Source organism: Mya arenaria, chromosome 1 (assembly GCF_026914265.1).
Source record: "Mya arenaria isolate MELC-2E11 chromosome 1, ASM2691426v1".
Lineage (NCBI taxonomy): Eukaryota > Metazoa > Mollusca > Bivalvia > Myida > Myidae > Mya > Mya arenaria.
In genome coordinates, this window is record NC_069122.1 from 2,043,117 (window position 1) to 2,069,727 (window position 26,611).

At 34.4% G+C, this 26,611-nt stretch overlaps 1 protein-coding gene and 1 long non-coding RNA gene across 4 annotated transcripts; both read right to left on the bottom strand.

Annotated features, from left to right (window-relative positions):
* Positions 1-599: 599 nt before the first annotated feature.
* LOC128226071 (uncharacterized protein F54F2.9-like) lies at positions 600-15,847 on the bottom strand. Of its 2 annotated transcripts, XM_052936063.1 has the most exons (12): positions 15,477-15,847; positions 13,933-14,034; positions 13,287-13,333; positions 12,735-12,906; positions 12,103-12,207; positions 9,503-9,524; positions 9,009-9,173; positions 7,157-7,302; positions 5,644-5,763; positions 4,871-4,934; positions 3,482-3,978; positions 600-1,024 (listed from the first exon to the last, which is right to left on the bottom strand). In XM_052936063.1, exons 1-12 carry the CDS (start codon positions 15,630-15,632, stop codon positions 956-958), a joined length of 1,665 nt encoding a protein of 554 aa, XP_052792023.1. In that variant the 5' UTR covers positions 15,633-15,847; the 3' UTR covers positions 600-955. The 2 variants fall into 2 exon arrangements, with proteins under 2 accessions (XP_052792023.1, XP_052791957.1); XM_052935997.1 differs by lacking the exon at positions 9,503-9,524 and having other exon boundaries at positions 9,009-9,195; positions 15,477-15,846.
* Positions 15,848-23,329: 7,482 nt separating this feature from the next.
* On the bottom strand, positions 23,330-24,964 carry LOC128237218 (uncharacterized). 2 transcript variants are annotated; one of them, XR_008261530.1, is made up of 4 exons: positions 24,700-24,964; positions 24,269-24,415; positions 23,861-23,925; positions 23,330-23,639 (listed from the first exon to the last, which is right to left on the bottom strand). It is a non-coding gene; the product is annotated as an uncharacterized LOC128237218 (long non-coding RNA). The 2 variants fall into 2 exon arrangements; XR_008261529.1 differs by having other exon boundaries at positions 24,238-24,415.
* Between the last annotated feature and the right edge of the window lie 1,647 nt (positions 24,965-26,611).

Genomic DNA, 26,611 nt, shown 5'->3' on the forward strand with positions numbered 1-26,611 from the left:
TCTTAATAATGCATTTATGGAAAGTATGAATTACTTATAACAAGATAAACATTGTAACCAAGTATTTAATAGCTAAAACAAAACTATTAAATGATTGGTGAGTGTTAAAAGATTTACTGTGATCAACTTGTCTCATAAGGTTGAAATACCGTGTTTTCTGCACCTTCCTTTCAAATTAAACTTGGTATTCTTCATAAGATCCACAATTTTCGACATTTATTCATCCTTTTTGGTTTAAAAAATTGCATTAATTGTGGTTAACCTCATTAGGAAGTAAGAGTGCATCTTTAATTGTCTGAAGCTCATAATAACAAAAAAAAATAGAATTGAACATGCAGGTGCGTAGTTTATTTCCTGTTATTGCATAGAGACATTTTTTCGAAGTCCCTGTTGTTTTGTACATAGCGGAGTTAAATTCATGATAATATCGTTTTCTCCTGCCCGGTAGGTAGGATACATTTAAATCTTGCATCTGACATTAATTACAAAATCTAATTGTCTAAGCAACTGTTTGGTCAAATGATTTTAAATTGCAGAGTATCCAACTTGTATACCAAATGAAAAACTGAACAAATATACACATAAGCAAAACCAAGCGATTTAACTTGTAAATTTGTATTTCCAAAATAAGATTTAAATGCTTTGCTGAAAGATAACAAAAGAAGTTCCAAAGAAATAGATATACAAAATAATAAGACAATGTATAATATGAATACACAAGTTAACTCTAAACTGAATCTTAGATCAAACCGCATTGTGTTAAATTTCTAAAGAAAAATGCAAGCGTGATATTTATTGTAATGAATCCAAAAATGCAAGGGATGCTTACTGTTGAAACAAAAACTGGAAGTTAAAACCTCATGGGTATTGTTCATAATTAACCACTTGAATGACTTTTTTCTTGCAGTCTTCTGCTAACTCAAGAAGTTTGTGTGTTAAGCCCTGCAATCTTCTGTCATGATTTCTGCTGCTTCTTCTGCTTGACAAGCACGGCAAGATATTTGAACCTGAGAACACATTCTTCCTGAAAATACAATAGTAACATTAGATATGGCCATAAATAGTATGCACAACACCATCATCTACAGTGTGCAAATAACAAGAATATGAACAACAATTTTAAAGGTGCTTCATTCCATTGTATTATTAAGAACATTTTTTTGTCTAATATCAAAGGTAAATAATAATGAAATAATAGAATTGCCAAGAATTTTAATAAGATCAACTTCAGTAGAGAACCAAATGAGTATTATATTTATCAACATCATTTCTCACACATATCCACAATTTTAACAAGATTTGTTATAGGACAGTTGGTTTGACTATACACTGCTTTGTCTTAGAAATGAATACAATTATGATGTTATATGAGCCAGTCAAAAACAATAAAAAAGACAAAATAATAAGCAAACAAACGCCTCAATGCAAGGAAACCAGGGTTTAATTATTGATAGAACTACAGCCTTTATTGTGAAATTCAACTGTGTTTTTTTTTCTATTTTTATTAACAGTGACCTTGAGTGACCTTGACCATAGGGGCCCAAAATGCAACCCCATGGAAGTCCTCTATATTGACTTCCATCATACCAAGTTTGGTCACAATACCTCAACCCTAACTAAAGTTATTCAGTACCAATCAGTTATCTCTTTTCAGTAACAGTGACCTTGTAACTTGGGGCCCAAAACGCAATCCCATAAATAGTTTCCATTGACTTTTCCTTTATACCAAATTTGGTTGCAATATGTCAACCTTAAAATTTATTCAGTAACATCCGGGTTTTTTTTTCTATTTTTAGTTAGAGTGACCTTGACCCTAGGGTCCCCAAACGCTTTCCCATGGGAGGGTTCCTTAAACTCTTCCTAAATACCAAGTTAAAACACAATATGTCAACCCTAACTTAATTATACAGTACTTCCCTTTTCATCATTTTATTACATTGACCTTGACCTTGACCATGACTCTCACGAGCCCAAAACACAAGCCCATGAAAGGTCTCTTTAAACTATTCCTATATACCAAATTTGTGTTGCAATATGTCAATCTTAGCTAAAGTTATTCAGTTCCAACCACTTTTTTCTATTAATAGTAACCTTGACCTTGATCCTAGGGGCCTCAAACGCATTCCAATAAAAGGTCTCCATAAACTCTTCGTATTTACCAAGTTTGGTCTCTTTATGTCAAACCTAGCTATAAAGCTAAAATTATTCGATACATATGGTGACTTTGATGCTGCCCTCCCACCAGCCTGCCGGAACAATGACGCAAGTCATTCAATATGAAAATGTGATTAAGAATATATATATGTGCCTTTCAAAAGAAATTAAATTTAAAAAAAAAAATCAAAAAAAATCAAGGGCCATTATTTGTATGTAGGGTTAAAATGGAGTTATGTTCCTTGTTGTAAGATGGACGTCAATAATTTTGCGTAGTATTAAGTGCATTGAATGAAGGGTATATAAGTTTTTTTATTATATTCCCAACTTGCCCTAAAACTTTAACCTGCCCTTAAACTTTAACCTAAGTCAATCAGGGGCCATAACTTGTATAAAGGATAATATGGAGTTATGAAATCTCATTATGTGATGGTCCTGAACAACTGTGCGAAGTATCAAGTCAATTAAATGAAAGGTACCGGTATAGAAGTTATCAATAAATATCCCAACCTGCCCTAAAACTTTAACCTAAGTTCAAAAGTCAATAAGGGGTTATAATTTGTATAAAAGATGATATGGAGTTATCTAACCTCATAATGTGATGGCCCTGAACAACTTTGTGAAGTATTATGTCAATTGAATAAATTGTATTGCACTTATAAGTGAAAATCCCAACTTGCCCTAAAACTTTAACCTGCCCTAAACTTTAATCTAAGTCAACCAGGGGCCATAACTTGTATAAAGGATAATATGGAGTTGTGTAACCTCATTGTATGACGGTCCTAAACAACTGTGTAAAGTATTAAGTCAATTGAAGGAAGGGTATAGAAGTTATTAATAAATATCCCAACTTGCCCTAAAACTTTAACCTAAGTTCCATAGTCAATCAGGGGCCATAATTTGAATAAAGGATGATATAAAGTTATCTTACCTCATCATGTGATGGCCCTGAACAACTGTGTGAAGTATTAAGTCAATTGAAGGAAGGGTATTGGACTTATAAGTGAAAATCCCAACTTGCCCTAAAACTTTAACCAGACGCTGACGCCGTCACGAGTAGTATAGCCCTCCTTATTCTTCAAATAGTCAAGCTAAAAAGTCAGCCAAGGGTCATTATTAGTATTTAGCGTTAATATGGCATTATTTAACCTAATTGTGTGGTGGCCGTCAACAACGGTGTGAACTATTAATAGAATTGAAAGAAGGGTATTGGAGTTAAAAGTGAAAATGCCAATTTTACAGACATTATGTAGGAGTAGTGAAGCATCCTTATTCTTCGAGTAGTCAAACTAAAACCTAAGCTTAAAGCTCAATACCAGACAAATACCTTTGTCTTTCCAGGAATCTGCTCAGCAATCTTTTCCCACCTCTGATCTGTGCCTTTGGGGTATTGTTTCAATGCCCATTCTAATATAACTTGTTGATTCTGGGACCAGGCGTCTAGACCTTCACATTTAACTTGAGGATCATTGTTAGATTCTGATTTATCATTTAAAGCACCTTCAGTATTTTTATTATCTGATTTCTTTTCACTAATTTTTACACTAGATGTATTTTTGGCACTTGACTGGTTTTTCTGCTGTTTTTGTAAGCTATTTTGTTTTGAATTTGAATCCATGGAACTTGCCTGATTACTAGTTATATTTTCTTTATTTGATTGGTCATTGCCACTTCCATTGGAAGTAATCAGAGTCTTTTCTGTATCATTTTTCTGCTTGTTTTTGTGTCTTTTTCTGACAACATTCTCACTGTTTTCAGTCTCATCTGTCGGTTTAGAGATTATATCGTCACTAATAACAACGTCTTTCTTTGCCTTTATCCCACCTGAAAAAATACACACAAAAATCTGCTTAGTTGTAATACATTAGGTGACATACATGTATAAGCACAATGACCCAGGTGGTTGATTATCAAATGCTATTAAGTTGTATTTGTGTTGTTTTTCCAACACATGTCACTAATAAACAATTATTTACTTATATTTTTACTAATTTTCATCATTTTATCATTCAGGCTAGACCGCGAGTCATCCTTAATTTCATCTCAAATACCCAACAGTCTGAATTTACCTAACATGCCAAGTGTTATGCTTCCTGCGATTCACAGCTACAAAAATCTGTCAACTCTATCAGACTATGAACGTAACACGTCTTGATACAAATCTTAAACAGGGTATAAAAAAAACTTTCACAAAAATTACTTTACGAAATTATAGCAGTCTACAGACATTATGTAATTTTTAAATAAATATTACTTAAGCAGGAAAATTTAATGTTATAGTTATCTGTGCCCGCTAACAAAATAGAGGTGCCCAAGAGATGACACGTACAAGAGGTCAAAAATCACCTTTAAAGTACGGTACTTTTCTTTTTTTGTGTTTAATGTATATTTTTTTTATGCTCAAAATTGATAATTAAAAACTACTAGAAGAGACCCATTTCGTGTTTTGTTTTGATTCAAATCTATGTTTTTTTCCTGTAAGTGCAGTGGTTAGTGCACTAGCTTCTCACCTAGGGGACCCGGGTTTGATTACCAACCTGGTCCCATGTTAGTTTGGTTGGCGGTCACCAAGCCAAACGAGTGGGGGTTTTCGGTTTTCCAGTTTCCCCCACAACACAAGACCACACATTTGTGCAACATCATGACATGGCATAAATGTATATAACTTTCTTCACAATAATTGTTGTAAAACATCTAAACTCAATCTAAAACATACCTTGTACAGTGTCACTTAGATTCATCTGGAAGTTTCCTTTCATCTTTTTATACTTTGAAGTAACCTGAAACAATATAAATCTTATCACATTAAATGTAAACATTCTATAATATATGTAACAGTAGTGTGGTAAATAATTGTTTATAAACAATAATACAGGAATTGAAGCAAATCATCCACATTAACAACACAATGGACAGATTGTTCAGATAAAGTAAACAACATTGTGAATGTCATTGTTGCTCTTATGCTCTAAAGGTGCATAGACACACTTGTGATCTGCAGTATTTTTAACAAGATTTGAGGCAGTTGTTACAGCTGTGCACAGTGTGAAACAAATAAGCCTTGCATCTTAGTTCAGTAGAAAGATTAAAAATATGTAAGTTCTTGTTTGGCCCCAGATGTTGACATTTTATCAGTCTTCACAATGAAGATAATATGGTGAGCTCTTTAACAATTAATCATAATATTACAGCATATGTAAACTCTGCCACTGGTTGAAAATCTGGAACAAACACTTAGCTGAGCCCTGCCATTAAAAATCTATGACAAATGCTAAGCCTAGCTCTGCCATCAGTTGAAAATCTATGACAATTTTAAACACTAACCATTGGTTGAAAATCTACGACAAACTCAAAGCCTAGCTCTGCAACTGGTCGAAAATAAAGGACAAACACTAAGTTGCAAAAGGTGAAACCAATGCTAAAACAACAAAGTATTTCCTACAAAAAAACAGTGGACAATCAGACTCATGTTATAAATCATCTACAAACCTCATTGACAGGTCGTCCAACCATCTCAGCAATTTTCTCCCAGCGCTTGGCAGTACCCCCAGGAAACTTGATGTACGCCTTTGACAGTAACACATAATCCTCATCTACCCATTCTCCAGTCTGTTAAGGGTAAAAACTTTGATTTTTATACCTCACGTCATTTTGCATTTAGAATATTACCATAAGATGTTCCATAATGGCTCATGTGATACTTTTTAATACTTCTCTCACATGCAGTCTAAAAATAGATTTCTTGCCTTCTCAAACACCTGTGCGCAATAGGTACTTATATAATATAAAATCCGTGTAAGTAGCAGCAAAAATTTAAAAATAGAAATTTATAGTCTATCATATGACGTCATAATAACGCTTAAGTTTTTTAATCACTTTATGGTGGATATGATCTTGTTGACTCCTTGTAAAATCAAGCACCACAATTGCAGAAATATCCAGTGTAAGCAATCATTGTTCAATATAATAAAATAAATATCAGATATCACCATCGGGTTTGCATTATATGCTATCATCCCCCATGTGATCTGATATTTATATATTATCAGAAGATTCTCGATATTGTAATAACAACATAACAGAATTAGAATACACCGAAAACATATTGAGTAATTGTAATAAATCTTCTTGTCATCGTACCTTTGTACATGCATCAGTATATTATTATATTACATTACTCATGAGACACTTAAACATTGTGGTTGTTGCTAACCTTGCATGCTTTTAAGTAATACAACACATAGATTTGTAACTCTTACTAAGAAATATAAAATAAAGGAACAAATTAGGATTACTAGCAAATAAGTCAATATTTGTAAAATAGATCTCATTCCTATCATATCATGCCCCAATTTCTCGAAAAATCAAAAGTCCCTTATAACAGGATTAAGGTAAGCCCACTCATTTTGTCTTTCAATAATTTGCATGAATATTTACTTCTTAAAGAGTGTTTATGCTTTAAATGGGATAATCATTATGATAGTCACAATAAACCATTTTTCAATTATCAAAATCCAATTTAAGTATGTACATTGCCTTATTGAAATTAGCTTCTTAAAGTGACACTCATATTCAAAATCAATACATAAACATGTATAACAAACATAAATTTTGACTGAAAATCCTTAAACTACTTACTAAATAATGCATATATAGAAAATATTAACTACTGATATCAAGAATGTAACCGTGAATTTAATAGAAGAAAGCGCAAAAATATTAAATGGTTGGTGAATGCTGAAAGATTTATTGTGCTCTACTATAGTCTTATAAGGTAGAAATACTGTGTTTTATGCTCATTTCTTTCAAATTAAATCCTACATATTTCATAAGAACCATTGTTTTTGACATTTATTCGTCGTTTTTGGAATATTAAAACAATATTATTAATTGTGGTAAATCTTGTTTGGGAGTAAGAGTGCATCTTTAAGCCTATTAAACTTAAAAAGTTTCAAGAAATTGGGGCCTGAGGGTTAAGCCTATCCTCAACCAAACTAAGTACCTTGACGTTTTCTTTGTAGACAGACCCTGAGTCACTAGAGTCGTCCGCCTCGTCCTTCTGTCCGTACATCACAGGAGTTATATCTGACTTTGTCAGCACGGCGATCTCACGTTCCACTTTAACCTTTCTCTTCTGTTTTCTCAACTCTGTTATATAAATATGATACACATATTCTTCAAATCATTGTAATCATTTTCAGTATTGAAAGCCAACATGATATTATTAAAATTTAATTTCTTATTATAGAAAAGAATAGCAGCTGAGCATAAAAATATTTTTTCCATTACGATCTTAGGACATGTAATCATTGATTTGATGTACACTCTGTTCTCCAGCAGTCAATTGTATTAAAACAATTGGAAAGTCCCATGTGTTATCTTTTAGTTGGTTTTTGAATTTAAATGGTTTAATTGGTTCATATGAATCATTGGAAAAATATTGACCAATCAATAAACTTTTGCAGTAATTTAGGGTTATTCTAGTAAAACATATAACTCCCGGGGGGAAGGTAATTATTCAAATAGTATATATGGGTAGGTGTCTTTTTTTGCTAATTTGGACCCCAAATGGGTAAATTTTCTTCTGTAGGGGGGTGGCATAATTTAAAAGTGCCTTCCCCCTGGGGGTTATATGTTTAAATGGAATAGCCCTTAGATACAAACCAAAACAATAACCAGTTTTATACAATTGGCTGCACAGGGTTGCTTCTCTTTATCATGTAACAGTTTTGAGAATAAAATCACCTTTTAAATTACTATTTCTGGAGTGTATTTAAGAACTGGTATGTTTTTGAATGCAGACTGCCATAATGTCGTCCGAACTATCCTGAACAAAAGAGCTTTAAAATATGCTCTCCCTGAATGTACTATTCAAAATAAGATATAAAAAAATCATGGAGACACACAAGATTTAAAGATTTACAAGTATGAAAAACAGAAATAAGGATAGGTGATTTTAATGATAAGCTAATTGAATAAAGACTTAAATTGGGGCCCTGATTATTTAGTTTTATGTCTAACATCATGGAGTTTATCTTCTTTTAGATTGTAAAAACAATAAAATCTTTTTAAAACCTGCTAGAAGCTCTTTGGAATAGTGTCTTAGAAACTAAGATTTGATTGCTTTTTGATGGCAATTTGTGTTCTCCTTTTTGGAGTGTAGAATTAAAATTAGAACCTTGGCCAGTATTCAATATAATCCTTATCCTAAGATATGCCCCAGTGATTCCATTCAATTGGCCAGCTATTTTTACAATCGAAACATTTGGATTCTACTCTAAAATTTAAGTTACATCTAAGTTGGTTATTAAATAGGAAACAAACAAACATAGAATCAACTTGTATGGCCAGATATATATTCATCTCCCTCATTTCAATCAAACCTTTTAAAAAGGGTCTGGTATAGTGAGCCTGTTTTTAAAATCTAGATAATCATTTCAAAGTTATGGCAAAAATAAATTGGCACAACAACAAGGAATCAGACAACAAACCATGTAAACTGCCATGACTTCAAATGAAAGCATAGTACATAAGTTTAGTTAAATAATAATTTCAATTAAAGGGCAATAATTTGCATTATATTCAAAATAGAGTCATCTAATTTGATTAATAAAGTAGGTTGGATAATTGAAAACACTTACATGTAAGTGTTAATTTAAGATCCAAGTGTTCAGTTCCAATCAATTACATGAAGTATATGCTGAGCCATTGATTTAAATCTGCTTACATGCAATATTTACCTTAACCCGGGTGTGACACCAACCCTAGGGTGAGTAGTACAGCTCTCTTTATTCTTCCAAAAGTCCAGGGGGTTTGAGCTTAACAGAATGTAAGCTTTAAGATAAACTACTGACCTTGTTCCTCCCTGTATTGTGCATCTAGTCTCTCTTGTTCTTCCAGTTCCATTTGTCGGGCTTCCATCTCCAGTTTACGCATCTCACGCCACATCCGTACCCGAGACGGGAAACCAACAGATGTTCGTATGGACCACAGGGTAAACGTGATTGGCCATAGTTTGGCTAGTTGGGGTTTGGGGATGGACTGAAATATGAACCACAGGGTAAACATGATTGGCCATAGTTTACATAGCTGGGGTTTGGGGATGGACTATAATATGAACCACAGGGTAAACGTGATTGGCCATAGTTTACATAGCTGGGGTTTGGGGATGGACTAAATATGAACCACAGGGTAAACGTGATTGGCCATAGTTTGCATAGCTGGGGTTTGGGGATCGACTGAAATATGAACCACAGGGTAAACATAATTGGCCATAGTTTACATAGCTGGGGTTTGGGGATGGACTATAATATGAACCACAGGGTAAACATGATTGGCCATAGTTTACATAGCTGGGGTTTGGGGATGGACTGAAATATGAACCACAGGGCAAACATGATTGGCCATAGTTTGCATAGCTGGGATTTGGGGATGGACTGAAATATGAACCACAGGGTAAACATGATTGGCCATAGTTTGCATAGCTGGGGTTTGGGGATCGACTGAAATATGAACCACAGGGTAAACATAATTGGCCATAGTTTACATAGCTGGGGTTTGGGGATGGACTGAAATATGAACCACAGGGTAAACATGTTTGGCCATAGTTTACATAGCTGGGGTTTGGGGATGGACTGAAATATGAACCACAGGGTAAACATAATTGGCCATAGTTTACATAGCTGGGGTTTGGGGATGGACTGAAATATGAACCACAGGGTAAACATGTTTGGCCATAGTTTACATAGCTGGGGTTTGGGGATGGACTGAAATATGAACCACAGGGTAAACATGATTGGCCATAGTTTACATAGCTGGGGTTTGGGGATGGACTGAAATATGAACCACAGGGCAAACGTGATTGGCCATAGTTTGCATAGCTGGGGTTTGGGGATGGACTGAAATATGAACCACAGGGCAAACGTGATTGGCCATAGTTTGCATAGCTGGGGTTTGGGGATGGACTGAAATATGAACCACAGGGTAAACATGATTGGCCATAGTTTACATAGCTGGGGTTTGGGGTAGACTGAAATATGAACCACAGGGTAAACGTGATTGGCCATAGTTTGCATAGCTGGGATTTGGGGATGGACTGAAATATGAATCACAGGGTAAAACATGATTGGCCATAGTTTGCATAGCTGGGGTTTGGGGATGGACTGAAATATGAACCACAGGGTAAACGTGATTGGCCATAGTTTGCATAGCTGGGGTTTGGGGATGGACTGAAATATGAACCACAGGGTAAACATGATTGGCCATAGTTTACATAGCTGGGGTTTGGGGATGGACTGAAATATGAACCACAGGGTAAACGTGATTGGCCATAGTTTGCATAGCTGGGGTTTGGGGATGGACTGAAATATGAACCACAGGGTAAACATAATTGGCCATAGTTTACATAGCTGGGGTTTGGGGATGGACTGAAATATGAACCACAGGGTAAACGTGATTGGCCATAGTTTGCATAGCTGGGATTTGGGGATGGACTGAAATATGAACCACAGGGTAAACATAATTGGCCATAGTTTACATAGCTGGGGTTTGGGGATGGACTGAAATATGAACCACAGGGTAAACGTGATTGGCCATAGTTTGCATAGCTGGGGTTTGGGGATGGACTGAAATATGAACCACAGGGTAAACATGATTGGCCATAGTTTACATAGCTGGGGTTTGGGGATGGACTATAATATGAACCACAGGGTAAACGTGATTGGCCATAGTTTACATAGCTGGGGTTTGGGGATGGACTGAAATATGAACCACAGGGTAAACATGATTGGCCATAGTTTACATAGCTGGGGTTTGGGGTAGACTGAAATATGAACCACAGGGTAAACGTGATTGGCCATAGTTTGCATAGCTGGGATTTGGGGATGGACTGAAATATGAACCACAGGGTAAACATAATTGGCCATAGTTTACATAGCTGGGGTTTGGGGTTGACTGAAATATGAACCACAGGGTAAACGTGATTGGCCATAGTTTGCATAGCTGGGATTTGGGGATGGACTGAAATATGAATCACATGGTAAAACATGATTGGCCATAGTCTGCATAGCTGGGGTTTGGGGATGGACTGAAATATGAACCACATGGTAATCAGTGTTCTCAAAAAGAACCTGCTGCTGGCCTAATGGTTCAAAATGGTTCAAATAGCAATTTGGCTGGTTCAAATCTAGAAAAAAAAAGTGAATTTCAAGTGAATTAAGTAGAACTTGGTCGGTTACTTTGCTATACGAGACAATTCAACTGAAACTTTTTGAGAACCCTTGGTGATTAAGTGCCATAGACCACTGTTATAATTGTAAAGTGCTAAGTTCTAGGCTTTGGTACATGTACTAAAACACAAACTAAAGAATAAATCACCATAGATCAATTGTCTCGAGACCAGTTTAATAAAGGATCATACTCATAACTTAAATATGATCTTATAATCTGTATAAACATCAAAAACAGCAAAACATCATTTTCTTCAATTTCCTCAACTTTTGTTTTCATTTCAAATGTTGACTGCGGTTCAATTCACACAAATATGTCATTTAGTAATAATAATGATACTATGGCACTACAATAATTTCAATTTAAAACTAAGATCTTCATTGAAAAACTCCGGCTAGCCTGAAACATGATTTCTGCACCTAGTCTGGAATTGGTGTGTACTTGAGATTCATGTAAAATCCTTCAAGAGGTGTAAGAGATAAAGCGGACATGAAAGTATATTAAACATATACAGCTAGAATCTTTTAACTTAAGCTGTAACCTTAATATTGAGCTGGCATACTTTGCATAGTTTATTAAGTGGGTAATTTGGTGTTTAACAGGATAAGGGTTGGCCAGAATAGGGACATTCAAGCCACACTTATATGGTTATTATATCTTTTTCCATTACTAAACAATTGAATAAGCAGATTTTACTGTTATGTAAAGCCAACTTTGTACCTGCAGGGTGATGTTCATATTCTCCTCCAGTTTTTCGTTCATGACGGCCGCCTTTCCTCGTTTCCCCTTGGTCTCACGTTTACGTTTTGATTCGAAGAAATCCTCCTGTCAAAATATTATCTCAAGATACTGCATTGTTTTTAGCACACAGAAGATAAACACTGATGCATGGTAAACACAAAAGTCTGCCAATCCTTGGCATTGGGCTTAACCATTTGAACACAGATACTTCAAAATAATGCCTTAAAAAAAATCACGGAGTGCATTAAAAGATTATGTGACCTCAACCTTTGGGTTAAGGAAGTTGGTATTGGATGAATTGTATTTGTCAAAGAAGATACCATTGAAAATAAAACCTAAATCATATTTGTCTTCAAAATACGACGTTTTAAAGCCATCAAACCAAAATTGTGTTTTGTTTAGTCTTGCTATAAAAAGATAATTTTAGCAAAAAAAAGCAGCCTAACCCTTATTTCAACCACTGAAAGGGGTTTTATCACCCACAGTTTTATACACAAAGAATACATAAAAAAGTAATTCAAATTTAATTAAGATCTTATATATTTTATGAATAGATAAAATTTCAATTTAGTTTAAGACAATCCTAGCTGTTTGCTTCCTAGACTACTAACCAGTGCCAGCCTTCTCTCCAGATAGATGGCCCACATGACAAAGTAGTGCCCAACGGTGATAATGAGGAACAACACTGCAGCAAGCTCAACGAGGCCTAGTTTACGAGCCTTGCGGTAGTAGAACACAGGCTGTCTCCAGTCCGGCAAGCCAGTCTCCAACACTTGGTTGTACCTGTTTCAACATTAATTCATTCATCTATAGATATTAAATATAATAAAAAAAAATTTTGGTGGCACAGGATTTAAAGGAATGTGACAAATACTTCCTATAAGGCCTTGTCGAAGTGACAGCCAAAATGAAATGACCTCTAAGTGAGACCTTGTGCTTTGAGATGAGAGCATGATTTCCATGTTAAAACACTTTTTCCTATTTAATTTGTTGTAAATTAGTATGTAACAAGGTGGAATTATTCGTCAGGGAGCGACAAAAAACATGTTGTTGTTTTTTGTAATTAATGAATAAAACAATAAATAATAAGGCTTCCTTGTACTAGTAAATGACATTTATGAGGGAAAAACAAGAGATTGGTATTCATCATAACAATAACTGACTTTTCTCTCTTTTCGTCATCCTTCAGAACTTCGTACACTGAAACAAGCTGCAATATAAACAAAACAGAAATTCTGTAACATGACCTTAATTAAATATAATTATACTCAGTGTTCTCAAAAGGGAATGGCTGCCTGCCAAAACAGACAGTTCAAATGGCAATCTTGCGAATTTTAAGTAGAATAAGAAGTAACTGCTTGATTACTTTACTATTTGCAATTGACTTGAGACTGTTAAGAAAAGAAAATGGAAAGGTAAAATGGAGGTGATCAAAAGTAGAATAAGAAGTAGCTGATCGATTGCTTTACTATTTGCAATTGACTTGAGACTGTTAAGAAAAGAAAATGGAAAGGTAAAATGGAGGTGATCAAAATGATGGGAATGAGAGCAACAAAAACTGATTTTTATTGCAAATATAGAAAAAGCAAGTATATTGTTGTTCAAATAAGATGTTTATTTAATTTATTTAAATAAGATTTAGATTGCATGAAATCCTGTCTCTTACGCCCCTTAACTTTCTAATTCTCCAACAAGCACCCGGGTTGCCCGCGCCTTTCAGACATCTTCAGGAAAGACATGATTAGGGTTTTATATTCTTGAAATTGCTTTATTTCCACAATCAAATGAGGGCAAGTTCATAGTTTGTACCTTTCGGAACTGTTCTTCTGCATCAGCAGCTTCGTTCTTGTCTGGATGAACCTGGAGTGTCTTTTTTCTGTACGCTTTCTTAATCTCACTGCCACTGGCAGTCTGAAAATCAGAGAATGAAAATTAAAACATTATTGGTCAGACTCAGTGGCATAACTAGTCCAAAATGAAATTGTAGAGTGGTCTTACTAGGTAGGTCCTTGGGTATTTTTCTATACTTTTATGCACATGGTGTTTTGCGTGGTATGTGTCAAGCAAGTCAAAACAAACTGCTAAGTAGAAACTTGTATATATACTATTATGTACATGGTAACTACACTTTACACCTCAGCACAGACTCAGTCAGTCTGACTGTATATAAACCATGGATTGGAAACAACCTTCAGTGTAAATGGGGTGAATGCTCGTCACAGCGAGATTTTATCTGTTATCATTTCAAGTTTCAACAATAATAATTTTCATGGCAGAATATCCCAACATTTACTGAGCACAGGTCAAGGACGTGGGTAGACTATTTCTTCTGGTTGTTTCACTGATATTTGCCTATAGATGATGAATAATCGAGTTTGATTAACTATCTTGCCTATTCAAGCATTTGATTTTCTTAAGGTCGTGCAGAGTTCAAAATAAGAACCAGCTGTCTGCCAAAATTGAAGGTTCAAAATTGATAAGATAAGTTAATAAAATAAGAAGTAGCTAGTTGGTTACGTTTCTATTTGAGACGGTTCAACCAAGTGATATTATAATATATTTTAACATTTAATATAAACAACAGATTATTCATTTATTACATTTACATACAAGTGGTTAAAAATAAACATAGATTGCTTTCTCCAATGGAATAACTGACGCAATTGTTACATACTTGCTGATTGAGTGGAAATTATTTCCTGCTTTAATATTAATCCTTTCAATGATATCGTTAAGTTTCAAATTCATGGTTTAAATGTAATAGGTGAAGCCCTAGTACATGAAGCTATGCCAATATCAGAGTAAATTATGCAAAGTAAATGTGGAAGGAAGTGTGGCGTAGCTCATATGGGGAGCTTCACCTTATGATCAGAGAACCACTAGAAAAACAGAGCTGTCAATAAGAACCATCTGCCAGCCATGACGGAGGGTTAAATTGACAATAAGGCTTGTTAATAATACGAAAAAAAGCGTTAAACGGCAGGAGTGTTTCCGTCGGCCTTGAAAGGTTAATGGAATGGAGGAATGTAGTGTGTGTGGGTTAGAGCCAGGCGCCCGGTTAGCTCAGTTGGTTAGAGCGCCGTGCTAGTGTTCTGGCGGTCGTGGGTTCGAGCCCCAGACCTGGCGCACTTTTCCTCCCAGGTTTACTTTAAAAATATTTAGATACCTAGAAATCAAGCATTGCGTTCAAAACAATAAGTATATAGCTAAACAGTACATTTATATCATTGAATTAAATCAGCTCATGTTTAAAATTATTTTTATCGAACAGTTCTGCCCTATAAACAATTCGAATGCATTGTGGCAGTTACCCCACCCACTCATGTAACATATAAAAAATAGCGTATACATACCGTTGATACGCCAAGCAACTCATAAAAATTTGCATTCACTTCTTCTACTAAATCAAACAATTCAAGGTCATCGCTGTCCCAGGAATACGCAGAATTTATTGCCAAACAGAGAAAAATTAAAAAATTGACAGTCGTGTGGCAACCGGAAGTTGACATTTTTCTAATTAAGTCATAACGTTCTTTGCGAGACGGGCGTCAAAAATTTATAGTACGGAAATCCTCAAAACTCACTATTTTTCACAGTTTTATGACTTGTTTTAAAACAGGACCGTATAAAAATGTAAGATATTTATCAGCGTCTTAGAGGTTTTTTGTACATTTTTTATAGTTTGCCTAAAATATACCAAATATTACTCTTATTAATGTACATGTATAACTACTACTCAGTCATCTTTAATTGGGGAGCGAGACAAATCGGCCCCTTATCAAATCGGCCTACTACCAAATCGGCCCCTAAGACGTTTCGGCCCTAACATTTCGTCCCCTTAAATTAATTGACTCGAGACGTTTCGGCCCCTTACTGAATTTCAACAGGGACATTTCGGCCCCTTACTTTTTATTTTATTTTTTATTTAATATAAAGAAAAAACATATACATTTTCAAATGGTATTTCAAAAGATGTTGTACATGAGATCTGTAAAGTCACAAATACACATTCATGAAATATATTGATTAGATTGCAAAAAAGCATTAAAATCTTGAATATAAAATTTAAAAAAAATATAAGAATATACTTTGTTAAAACTGTTTAATATAAATCAAATATAATAAAAACTTCAAAGGAAAATTGTCTTTGATCAATGCATTCTTTGCCAGGCAAACTGTTAGTGTTGTAGGTGTGAACAAGACTTTCAAAGACGTGTGAGTGTGATTGAATAAGTGTCTTTTATTTCTTAATGTTTTGTGTTTTGGACTTTTGATAATATTTGTAATGTCTGATTCGGATTTGTGTATTGTGTGTGATAAGGTTGTGAGGCCGCTGCAACAGGCCATCACCTGCGATGAATGTGACAGATGGCAGCACCGAATCTGCGATACAGGTAAGTGTTAGCAATATTAATGTTTTGTAGACAATCCTAAAATGTATAATAAATCATTCAAGATATGGCTATGTATGTAACAGCGAGTTATCCCATAATTCATGTTATTTAGAATAAAATGCAAATGTTACCAAATTTTATCGAAGCTGTTGTCATTGACACCGGACTGGCAGAATATGTGTCAAAATGTTTAAAACTAAGATTAACACGTGGGCATTTGTGGACATTATACTTGAAACACACGCGTGTCTGACATGGTGTTATCAACATTTAAAGATCTATATTAGCGGGTTTCTTTTATGTTTTTTTTTTCTGTAAATTACTGAAGTCCAGCTTAGTTGATGTCAAGGTGAAATTTCATGTCATAAAAGTATCAATAAATCTAAGATAATGCATGATTAAATTTAAAGCTACGTGGCCACAAATTAAATCGTTTATATGTCTTTCCATATTTTGATCATTCAAATTCAACTGATAAATGTGGTAAACTGTTTTTCCATATACCTTTACGTTTCAATGCATATTAAAGTTTGACACTTTTTCCAGAATAGAAAAAATCATTACTTAATAGTTGTAAAAAACACGCTTTTTCAAATCATCTAGTTTAGTTAAAAGAAGTATGTACCCTACCAATTTTAGATATAAAAATGCACACTTATTCATGATTACGTTTCGTTGCTGTGGACTTTTTGTCATTTTTTTTTGTGACCTGAGTGTAGACGAATAAACCTGTTAAGTGTTACAGTTCCAACGCCTGACACCCGTGTGGAATGTGACAATTCGCCATAAGCAACTGTACGACAACTGCTGAAACAAATTAATACGTATAAATGATGTTTCACAATGTCAGCATGGCAAAAAACAAGATATAGCTAAAGTATACATGGTTGGTGCCGATGTTTGAAAAGTTTATCCGGTTAGCTTGAAAGTGTATCTTAGCTAGCCTTGGCAACCGTTTCGTAGCAAATCGGATAAACCTCCTCGGTTTCGACACATGCGTGATTGTTAACGCAATGGTAGCGAATCAACGCATATTTCTTTTCAAGCGTTGCATTTGTATACAATGCTTACAAAGGAACAGTGTTACACTGGACGTCACCTTTGAATATGCTAAATTAACTGCTTCAATTTTTAAATGAACAATTTGAGTTCTTGCACTTGCTTACACTTTTTATAATTGTTTGAATCATTGCCGAAACAAAAAAATCATTTGTATCGTTGTTGTTGTTGTTGTTCATAAAATTTGCTGTAAAGTGTGTTACATAGGAATATTTGAATAATGAATGATAACTATGTCAACATGTAACATGGACGGTTCGAAAGTAATGAATTGAAACTCGAAATGCTTCCATCTGCGATGGCTGGACCTATCATTTATTTTCAACTGATTTGCTTGGACCTTCAGCAATGAAAAAATGTTTTTTTCACAATCGTCGGTTAATATAATTCCATTGATTTAATAAAATTTATTTTCTTAAAATCTAGGCAATATATACTTTTTGCAATAAAACAGCTTCTGTTTCTATTTATTTGCTTTTGTATCAAGCGTATTGTACCTACCACGAAACAAATATATGTTCACCATAAAGCATGATTTGTATGAGGGTATATGGTTGCACTTTAATTTAATCATATATTTTATGATTTCAACTTCATGAATTCACGAATTTATGATTTCGCGAATTCACGAAGTGAACGTCATAAATTTACGATTTTACGAATTCAGGATTTATCTTCAACATTAACAATTAACAATTCCAAAAGTTGAAAAATCTCTATGGGTCGTTCGTTGTTATACCCCTCTGTTTTATATATGTGTTACGTCGGAAGGCAACATTTTGCTTCGAATGAAGACTTTAAACAAAGATAACTTTACTATTTCGTTACCATTTTAAATGAAACATAACGCCGTCTATGCTACTTACAGAGCCCCGCATTCGGTCGTTCACCATCTTCATCTTCCAGCCCCAGTTTGATTTAGAGTTTAGTTTCTTAATACACTTCGACAAATCTTTTCACAAAAATGGTGCCGGACTGAGCACTGCCAAAACATTATTTTGGAAACAAGTTTAATTTAGAGCCATAAAGTATGGTTTGCAGAGCGTTTTTGTGAATACGAGTATAAACATGGGTTAGCCAGTTTAGGCATATTTGATAGTTGATGCTCTGTGATCAAGACTCTTGTACCTACCACGAAACAAAATGTTCACCATTAAGCATAATTTGTGCGAAGACTGATGATTACGCATTAACTTATTCAAGTCCAAGAGTTGAAATATCTCTATGGGTCTTTCGTTGTTAAACAAAGTAGTTCGTATATTTTTTTAATTGTATCATTAATTAATTAAATGAAGTGTTTTAGCTAGTATTTATTGATGGAAGTTTAAATTAAATGCAAGTATATATAAAGTGTTTTATTGCAAACATAATTACGATCCCCAAGACTTGAGTAATTAAGTTTAACTGCTAAATTAAATTACATTGCGATCTACGTGCAGCGGACTTAAACAAAACGATTTCTGAGTATGTAAATCGTCCAACTACATCCGAGGTTGTTTTCGATAAAAATGGCCGAGGAGTTCCGAATGTTAAGCTGATGATTTGAAATTTAAAACCGTGTGACCAAATCTTGCGCCAAGAAATGACAGCCTCCATAGACATAGACAGAGACTTTGACTGAAATTTACTTTGTTGTAAAAACGTAACTTTTTCTTACTTTTATTAAATGAAAGTACTTGTTTCAAGCTTGTTTTAATGTTATGTATTAAAACGTATTATGTTAGAAATAAACATTTAATTATTTACAAATAAGTTGATATCAACCAGTTACTTCCCTTAGTTCCAATTTTGACATTGTCTTTGTTGATATATATTGGCGTGTGTGGCGTGAACATCATCAGTTGAACTTCTGAGCTCGAAAATCAAAGTAAGCGCCAGTTCAGTTAATGTCGACTTCTTCCATGATAACAATAAAGTGTCTCTGATGTTCTATATCATGCGTGCAAACTACTGAATTGCAAAAGACATAGTTTAAATGTCCTGATTTTCTGCTTTGGTCTAAACCACAGGTGCATCAGTAAGCTAAATTAATATTCACCAGATATTTGGAATACTGTCAGTCGGCCAGCTCTGACTGGTAAAATATAGTCAGGAAGACAGAAATTTCCATTTGTTGCAGTGCTCCGGCCAGGATAGCCACATAGTCCAAATAATTGTACGTTGACTGATTTTTTTTAGATTTTTGAAATGGCAAATCCTTCACATACAAATTGTTTAGTATCAAAAGTGGGTAGTTGTTCCGATCAGGATTCCGGGTTAAAGCATATAGCGTCTATAAAATATCATAAAAACAAGAAATATTACCAGATAATGTTATTTTATATAAGTTCCGTACACAAAAAATAAATATCCAACTTATAATTATGAGTTTGACGGCTTTTCTTCATTTCATTCTGTAAAAACATAATGATATATACATGAAGGGCACCTGCAAGGCTTCAGGGCACAGTTTTAAATCGCTCGGAACATTTCGGCCATGGCCGAGTTGTTACGATTGTATAACGAGGTCTATCTGGAAGCTTTGTCTGAGGAGGCCGAGTTATTACGATTGTATCGAGTTGTTCCCCTTCGCATAATTGTTGTCAGTGTCAGTCAACTTTCGTTTTATTGGAAAGGTAAACAACTTGTTTTAATGCATTAAATGCTTGTTAAGTGCAAAATAACATTTCACTTACATGGTAAATTATGAATATAACTCTTAATGATCAATTTCAACCATAAAATACTTCACTTAAAAGAATTTCAATATTTTTAAAACACCCCCGTTTTTTGCACATTCCCGTTTAGACGTTAGGGATTGGAAGAATCCCGTATAACACGTCTATTATTTTAGACTAGATAGCCACAATAATGCGCGTTTAGGGAACTCTTTTAACATTTGGATATTCATTTTGTTCCCTAAACGCCACAAAGCAGCTATTTCATATCAATGTAAAATATATTCTTCAACTGTTTCTGCACAATACTAAACACTTTATTGTTAAATAAAAACACAAAAGTTACACTTTAATTATTTTAGCCAATACCTTTAACTCGTAATTACACATTATAAGTTTTTAATGAAACACAAATAATTAGTTTAATTTATATCGACTTGGTCACTTCTGTCAATAAAGCATTGCCATTTTAAAACCATCTAGCAGGTGCCCATTATCTTTCCGCTCACTATACTTAGCGCTGGGATCTGTCATTCTTGGCTAGGAAAACAACAAGTGGGATATGGACGCGTAGAGTCGCAAAAGAAAGATTTGTCAAAGACTCTGAAGTGGCTGTTTTTATGGACTACAGCCAGGAGTACTGCCATCTCCTTAAACTTCTTCCTATTTTTTTTTATTTTTTTTCCATTCATCTTGTTTAGTCTCCCATTGTTGTCTGGTTTCAGTAAGAAAATTAAAAAGCCAAACTGGCGACCCAATATGATTAATTTGTTAGTCCCCCTCAAAAACTGGTAGCCCCACATTACCTGACTATCACAGTGGCATGATGACAAAGGCTCATTAAAGTCATAACAAATAATTTCAACTAGCCAAAATTATATTTTATACATACTTGAACATGTATATCATCAATACCAGTATAATACATTGCCATATACATAAAATGAGATTTGACAAAATTCAAAAATACCCTATTCTGTAATATGTTTCATATAACTATAGGATATTTTTGAATTTATTTTATCAAGCCACTGTGCTGACTATAGTAAACTATGAGGCCTGAGTAATATGACGTGGTTTTGATTTGGTGTATTGATAGCAACAATTTTATCTTTATATATATAATATTCGTAATCATCTTAAGTTTTTATTGATATTTGAAGCTGCACCTATGATCCAAACAGAGTAAGGCCGAGATGCAAAGGGGAACATTGATAAGGCAGATGTAATTGTCGTTGGGGAAGTTGACACAGACTCATTTCTACCCGTTCAAGGAACTGAGCTCCAAGATGGAAAACATGTTGCACAGATGGTAACAGTTTAGTTAACATTTTCAATTGAAAGGAGGGTTTATATTTTTTCATTTTTACATAGATCAGTGGCTCCAGTACTTTTAAATACAATTGATTCAAATAAAGTTTTTTTTAATAAATTTGATTATAAAAACACTTTTCCACCATCTGTATGGATGAAACCCTAAAAAAAGGTATTTTTTAATGTTAAATTCGGAGCCCTCAACATATATAACATACGTAAGATGCTGTACAATAGAAAATATAGATGATCGTTATTGTATACACAATCAATTAAATTATAACATGAACATCACCAAGTGGCAACAGTGCTGTCATATCACATCATTTACATATTATATTCGGGATGGCAACGAGTAGTAAAATTAATACTCGAGTACTCAGACGATCGTGTGATCGAGTACTCGGGTACTCGATTACTCGGAAAAATTGAATATGTGTTCGCAAAGACGAGATTGTGTACATACATGTATCGTTCATGACGTATATTGTGCGTTGGTCGTATTATTGGTCATTTTCACCTTTAAAGTAAACTTTCATTACGTATTTTAACAAAAAAATGATATTAAAAGAAAACAAAGGTTCAGTTGTTTACTCTATATTATTTTTTTTTTAAATGATAGTTTTTCGTACTGCGTAATTGTTGTTATCATTAATATTCATAATTCTTCATTGAAAATATCAACCAATCAATTGTGATAATCATTGCAAAAATAGTTCAAATACGCCCATTAAGATATCAATTCTCGTAACGGTTGATACTCTTTCGCTCATACATCGATCCGAGATGCCAAGATAAGCTCCGCCCCCTTAGATATTGTTACTATGCGCCCCAAGCGTAAATTCAAAATGGCGGCTCACGCGCTGCTACGATAGCATCAGAATCCGATTCTCTCGCGAAGATTTCGGACAATATATCAGTTAAATATTTACCAGATCAAGCCAAATTATCGGGAAAGGTGTAAGAAAAGGGATTAAATTACTTTCTACAAGGTTATATTCATGACATTAAAGTTTTGGAAGAGGAAATATCTGCCATGTTACCGCGAGATGCTGGCCTTCAATGAGAAAAAACGACAAGCATCATATGTTAAGTGTCGATGTGGAGAGGGATTCCATACGATATAGGTATTGCTCATGAAAACCAGGGTATGTGAATTTCCAATTGTATTTAACAAATGTTATTATACTAGTAATTTTATTCTTAAATATACATTGTGAATTATAAGCAATTTTGGATCGCCATGTCTTTTACATTTCATGCCGTAATACGGAATGCGAAAAAAATATTTTCAAGTCGTCGAGTAGAGAAAGAAGTAAGATACTGTATGTTGTATTTCAATTTATTGGTTTTCATATTTCTAGTTACTGCCTCGTTTTAGACATTTAACATCTGGAAAGTCAAATGATACTTCATGGGTCAGTGTAGGATAAACACATGCCAATTTCACAGCATGATATCATGCTTTTGTTTTGATAACTTGTCAACAATCTCTGTTTTCATTTTTTTTTATAGATTGAGCGGTCATTGTTCACACGTGGTTGGCTTAATCAAATCACTTCAGGAAGTTGCACAACTTAAACCCATGTTCCTGATCAACAAAGTTACACAAGTATTCCCCAACAATGGAATGTGCCAAAGGGATCAAAGATCAAGCCAGTTCCAGTGAACCAAGTCATAGTAGCACAGTCGGTAAAGGAAACCTGTCCTTTGCCAGATAGATACACAGACCAAGTTTACAAATTTTAAATCTAATTAAATAAATGAACTACAAACACACAATTCACTTTACAATGCTTTATTCCAAACATGAATAAACTAACAGTTATTCAATTATATCAAAGAAGCAGAAATAAAATCATATGATTCCTGTATAATATTTAAACAAATTGTAACTATTGCTTCTTTGAGCAGAACTATATCGACATTTACAGTTTGTTTAAATTCCCACCAGTTGCTTTAAAATCTGAATTTCACAACACTTTGATGAAAGTGCAGACTGTTATTCTTCAACTTGGACTTCTTTTTGTGAGAACTGTTCTTTTAGGGAAGCATTTTGAGCGGTAAGTGCAAACATCCAAAGGTGACGTCCCTGAAAATAAATGCATAATAAATTTTACATTTAAGACAAGATGTTTAAAACTGACTCCTACCATTTCTCAAGAGTGTGGGAATACCTCTGTTTGAAATGCAGCACCTATTGATTTACCGAAAGAGTTCACACCGTTAAATACCACACAACCTGTGAAGACCCAAGTAAAACAGAACTGACAACAAGATCATAGGCATTGTTAGAGTGTTGGTTTCACTTACATGGACATTCGGTCTGTGTTTCTACTCCTGGTACAGTGTCTGCAGGATCCTGGACCAGCTTTTCTCTGAAAGAAATTATTGTTATGTTGATATATTTATATGCAAATTTACACACACAAAAAAACTGTGTAATTTCCGTGTAATAATGTTTTCTTCAGTTCTTTTGAGTGTTCTTTTCTGTAACATACAAAATACTTGTATTAAAATATATGTAACTATAATGCTGTTGTTTTGTATTGAAAAAGGAACAGTGGCATTTTAAAAATGAGTAGAAGTCTACAAAATAATACAGTCTCAGTTTTGCAATTTATCCTACATGGTACATGTTATTCAAGTCTTCCGCGCACTCCATAAAGATAAATAAAACTCTAACGCACAGGCATGTGATATCTTGTATTAAATGCATACACTTGCATTTTGTGTATAAATGCTGCCATAAGTTTCCTTTCCAAGTGACCGCTTTGTGGGGAGTGTTCTTGAAGATGTTATTCTCCAGCCATCAGCTGATGGTGGGTCAGGATACTCTTTAGATGGTCCATTTCCTCCATGAAAGTGCTTAAATATGCATAATAGTAAAATATAATTAGTGTGACAAGACTCCACAATGCCAGTCAGTAACATATTATACATATTATACAATAAAACAGTAGTTTAAACTTGACACATTCATAACCTGATGGAAACTGTCAACTAGCATGATCTCCATATGGAGGTCAATATTTAGGACACAAGAAAGTAAACAAAATAAACATTTGGCATGATTTGCAGAATTCAGAATTATAATTGAAATGATTGAATTTTGATCGTTTTACGATAAAACCAAATTTTAATTTACTAACCTTCGAGCAGACATCTTCGTGCTTGTTTATCCTGTTGACATTCAGTTTCTCTTGTGGCCGTCCACAGGCTTTAATCCAGCATTTGCACTTCTCAATATCGGATTATACGTCGGAAATCGTTTAAATCGGCCTCCATTTAGTCCCTCCGGATACCTTAATCTGCATAACATATTCCCCATCCGCATCGTTTAACCCTTTTCACAAATCAGTCTTAAAACTTCAATAAAATGTCCGGTTGTAAACAGTTATCGCTGCTGTGTTTGTGGTTAAAGATGGCGGACGGGACTCGGTGAATAATTTGCAGCTTTCTCATTGGTCAATAATGATTAGTTTGATTGACAGGTCGGATCGATGTATTAGCGTCCATTGTTTGGTGAAAGGTCTCTAATTGGTATACAATAGAATTGTGTAGGTGAAAGTACCGCTATCAAAACTTCGCTAATTGACATCAGTGCTAATTTGAAATAGGGGTTCTTTGCTGACAGTTTGCAACTATCACAACAACTGTCAACTAATTGATTGAGGTCAATTGTGTACACAGGGGGGATTAGAGAGACCGTAAATTGTCCTCTTGGCAACTAACCAGTTCTGAAATTTTGTCTTTAAATCGTGTATTTGGTGATTTTTATACATTTTTTTAAAAAAAAATTCCGAGTACTCGAGTAGTGATTTGGTACTCAAGTACTCGGACGTTCGATCGAGTACTCAGGTACTTGTTGCCATCCCTGATATATATCCATATTTTACACTTTGAGCTAATTCATTATGAACTTTATTCTCTCTGGGTCAAAGGTCATATGGCTGCATGTCATGCCTGCGCCATATTTCTTGATCTGCTCAAAGGATTCTGAAATTTCTCCCCACAGTTGTTCACCATATTGAGTCAATTTGTACCACATCAATAGTTGATTTGGACTGTTAGTTTCAACATCAACATCAAACATCAATACGTTTTGAATGAAATAGCCGGTTGAAGAGAAACCAATAAAAACTGTACACATATACATAAAATGAAAAATGGAAACAATATTTATTTATTTTAACCTTGTTAAGGGGTGTTTTGTAAAATTGATGAGGGGAATAATGTTTATATCACCTGAAAAATTAATGGGTGGGGTGGTGGGATTATGTCCACCTATACAAAAATGAGAGGGAGGGATTTTGTCCGGGGGCGGGGTTAAACTTAACTAAAAAAGTTAACACTCACGAAATGGGCATGGTCCGAGTGCGAGTCTTAATAAAATACCCATCCCCCAAAATCTTCATTCGCAGGTTTCAGAAATTGTTTTTTTATTTTGTGTATGCATGGTTGTAGTGAGCTGTGAAATAACATAACACTATTTGCAAAATAAAATCGTAATGTGTAAGCATTTTTATTACATCATTTGGTTAAAATTAAAAAGAACATGGGCTTTTGTTTTGTCAAAATGATGAAATAATTGTATTGTAAAATAAATTGACTAGTCTGAGTGCAGACACAGAGGGTTTTTTCCTGACTGATTGGGGGGGGGGGGGCTTATTTTTACCCTCGCCATCGGGTTATACCCATTCGGCGAGCACGCTACGTTTTACAGTATTTCTACAGATTTAATAACATTTATAACATCTCGTCTTTAATCGTAGCGTGGGTGCTTTGGACTGTATATATATAAATATTCCTACACAGTATGTACAAATCTCTGGTTAAAAATTCAATATTTAAATATAATGTCTTAAGAATCTATCACATACGCATTAAAATCAAACACTTCAAATACATCATAGAAATTATGCTATAATTTTTCCTATACAAACATTTTAGGCTCAGCCTACATTTTAAAAAGATGTCTAAATTTTAAAATTCTTTACAATAGTAAGTGATCCATATATAGCTAGTTAGAAATTTTATTTATTTTTTAAATGACAGATTTCT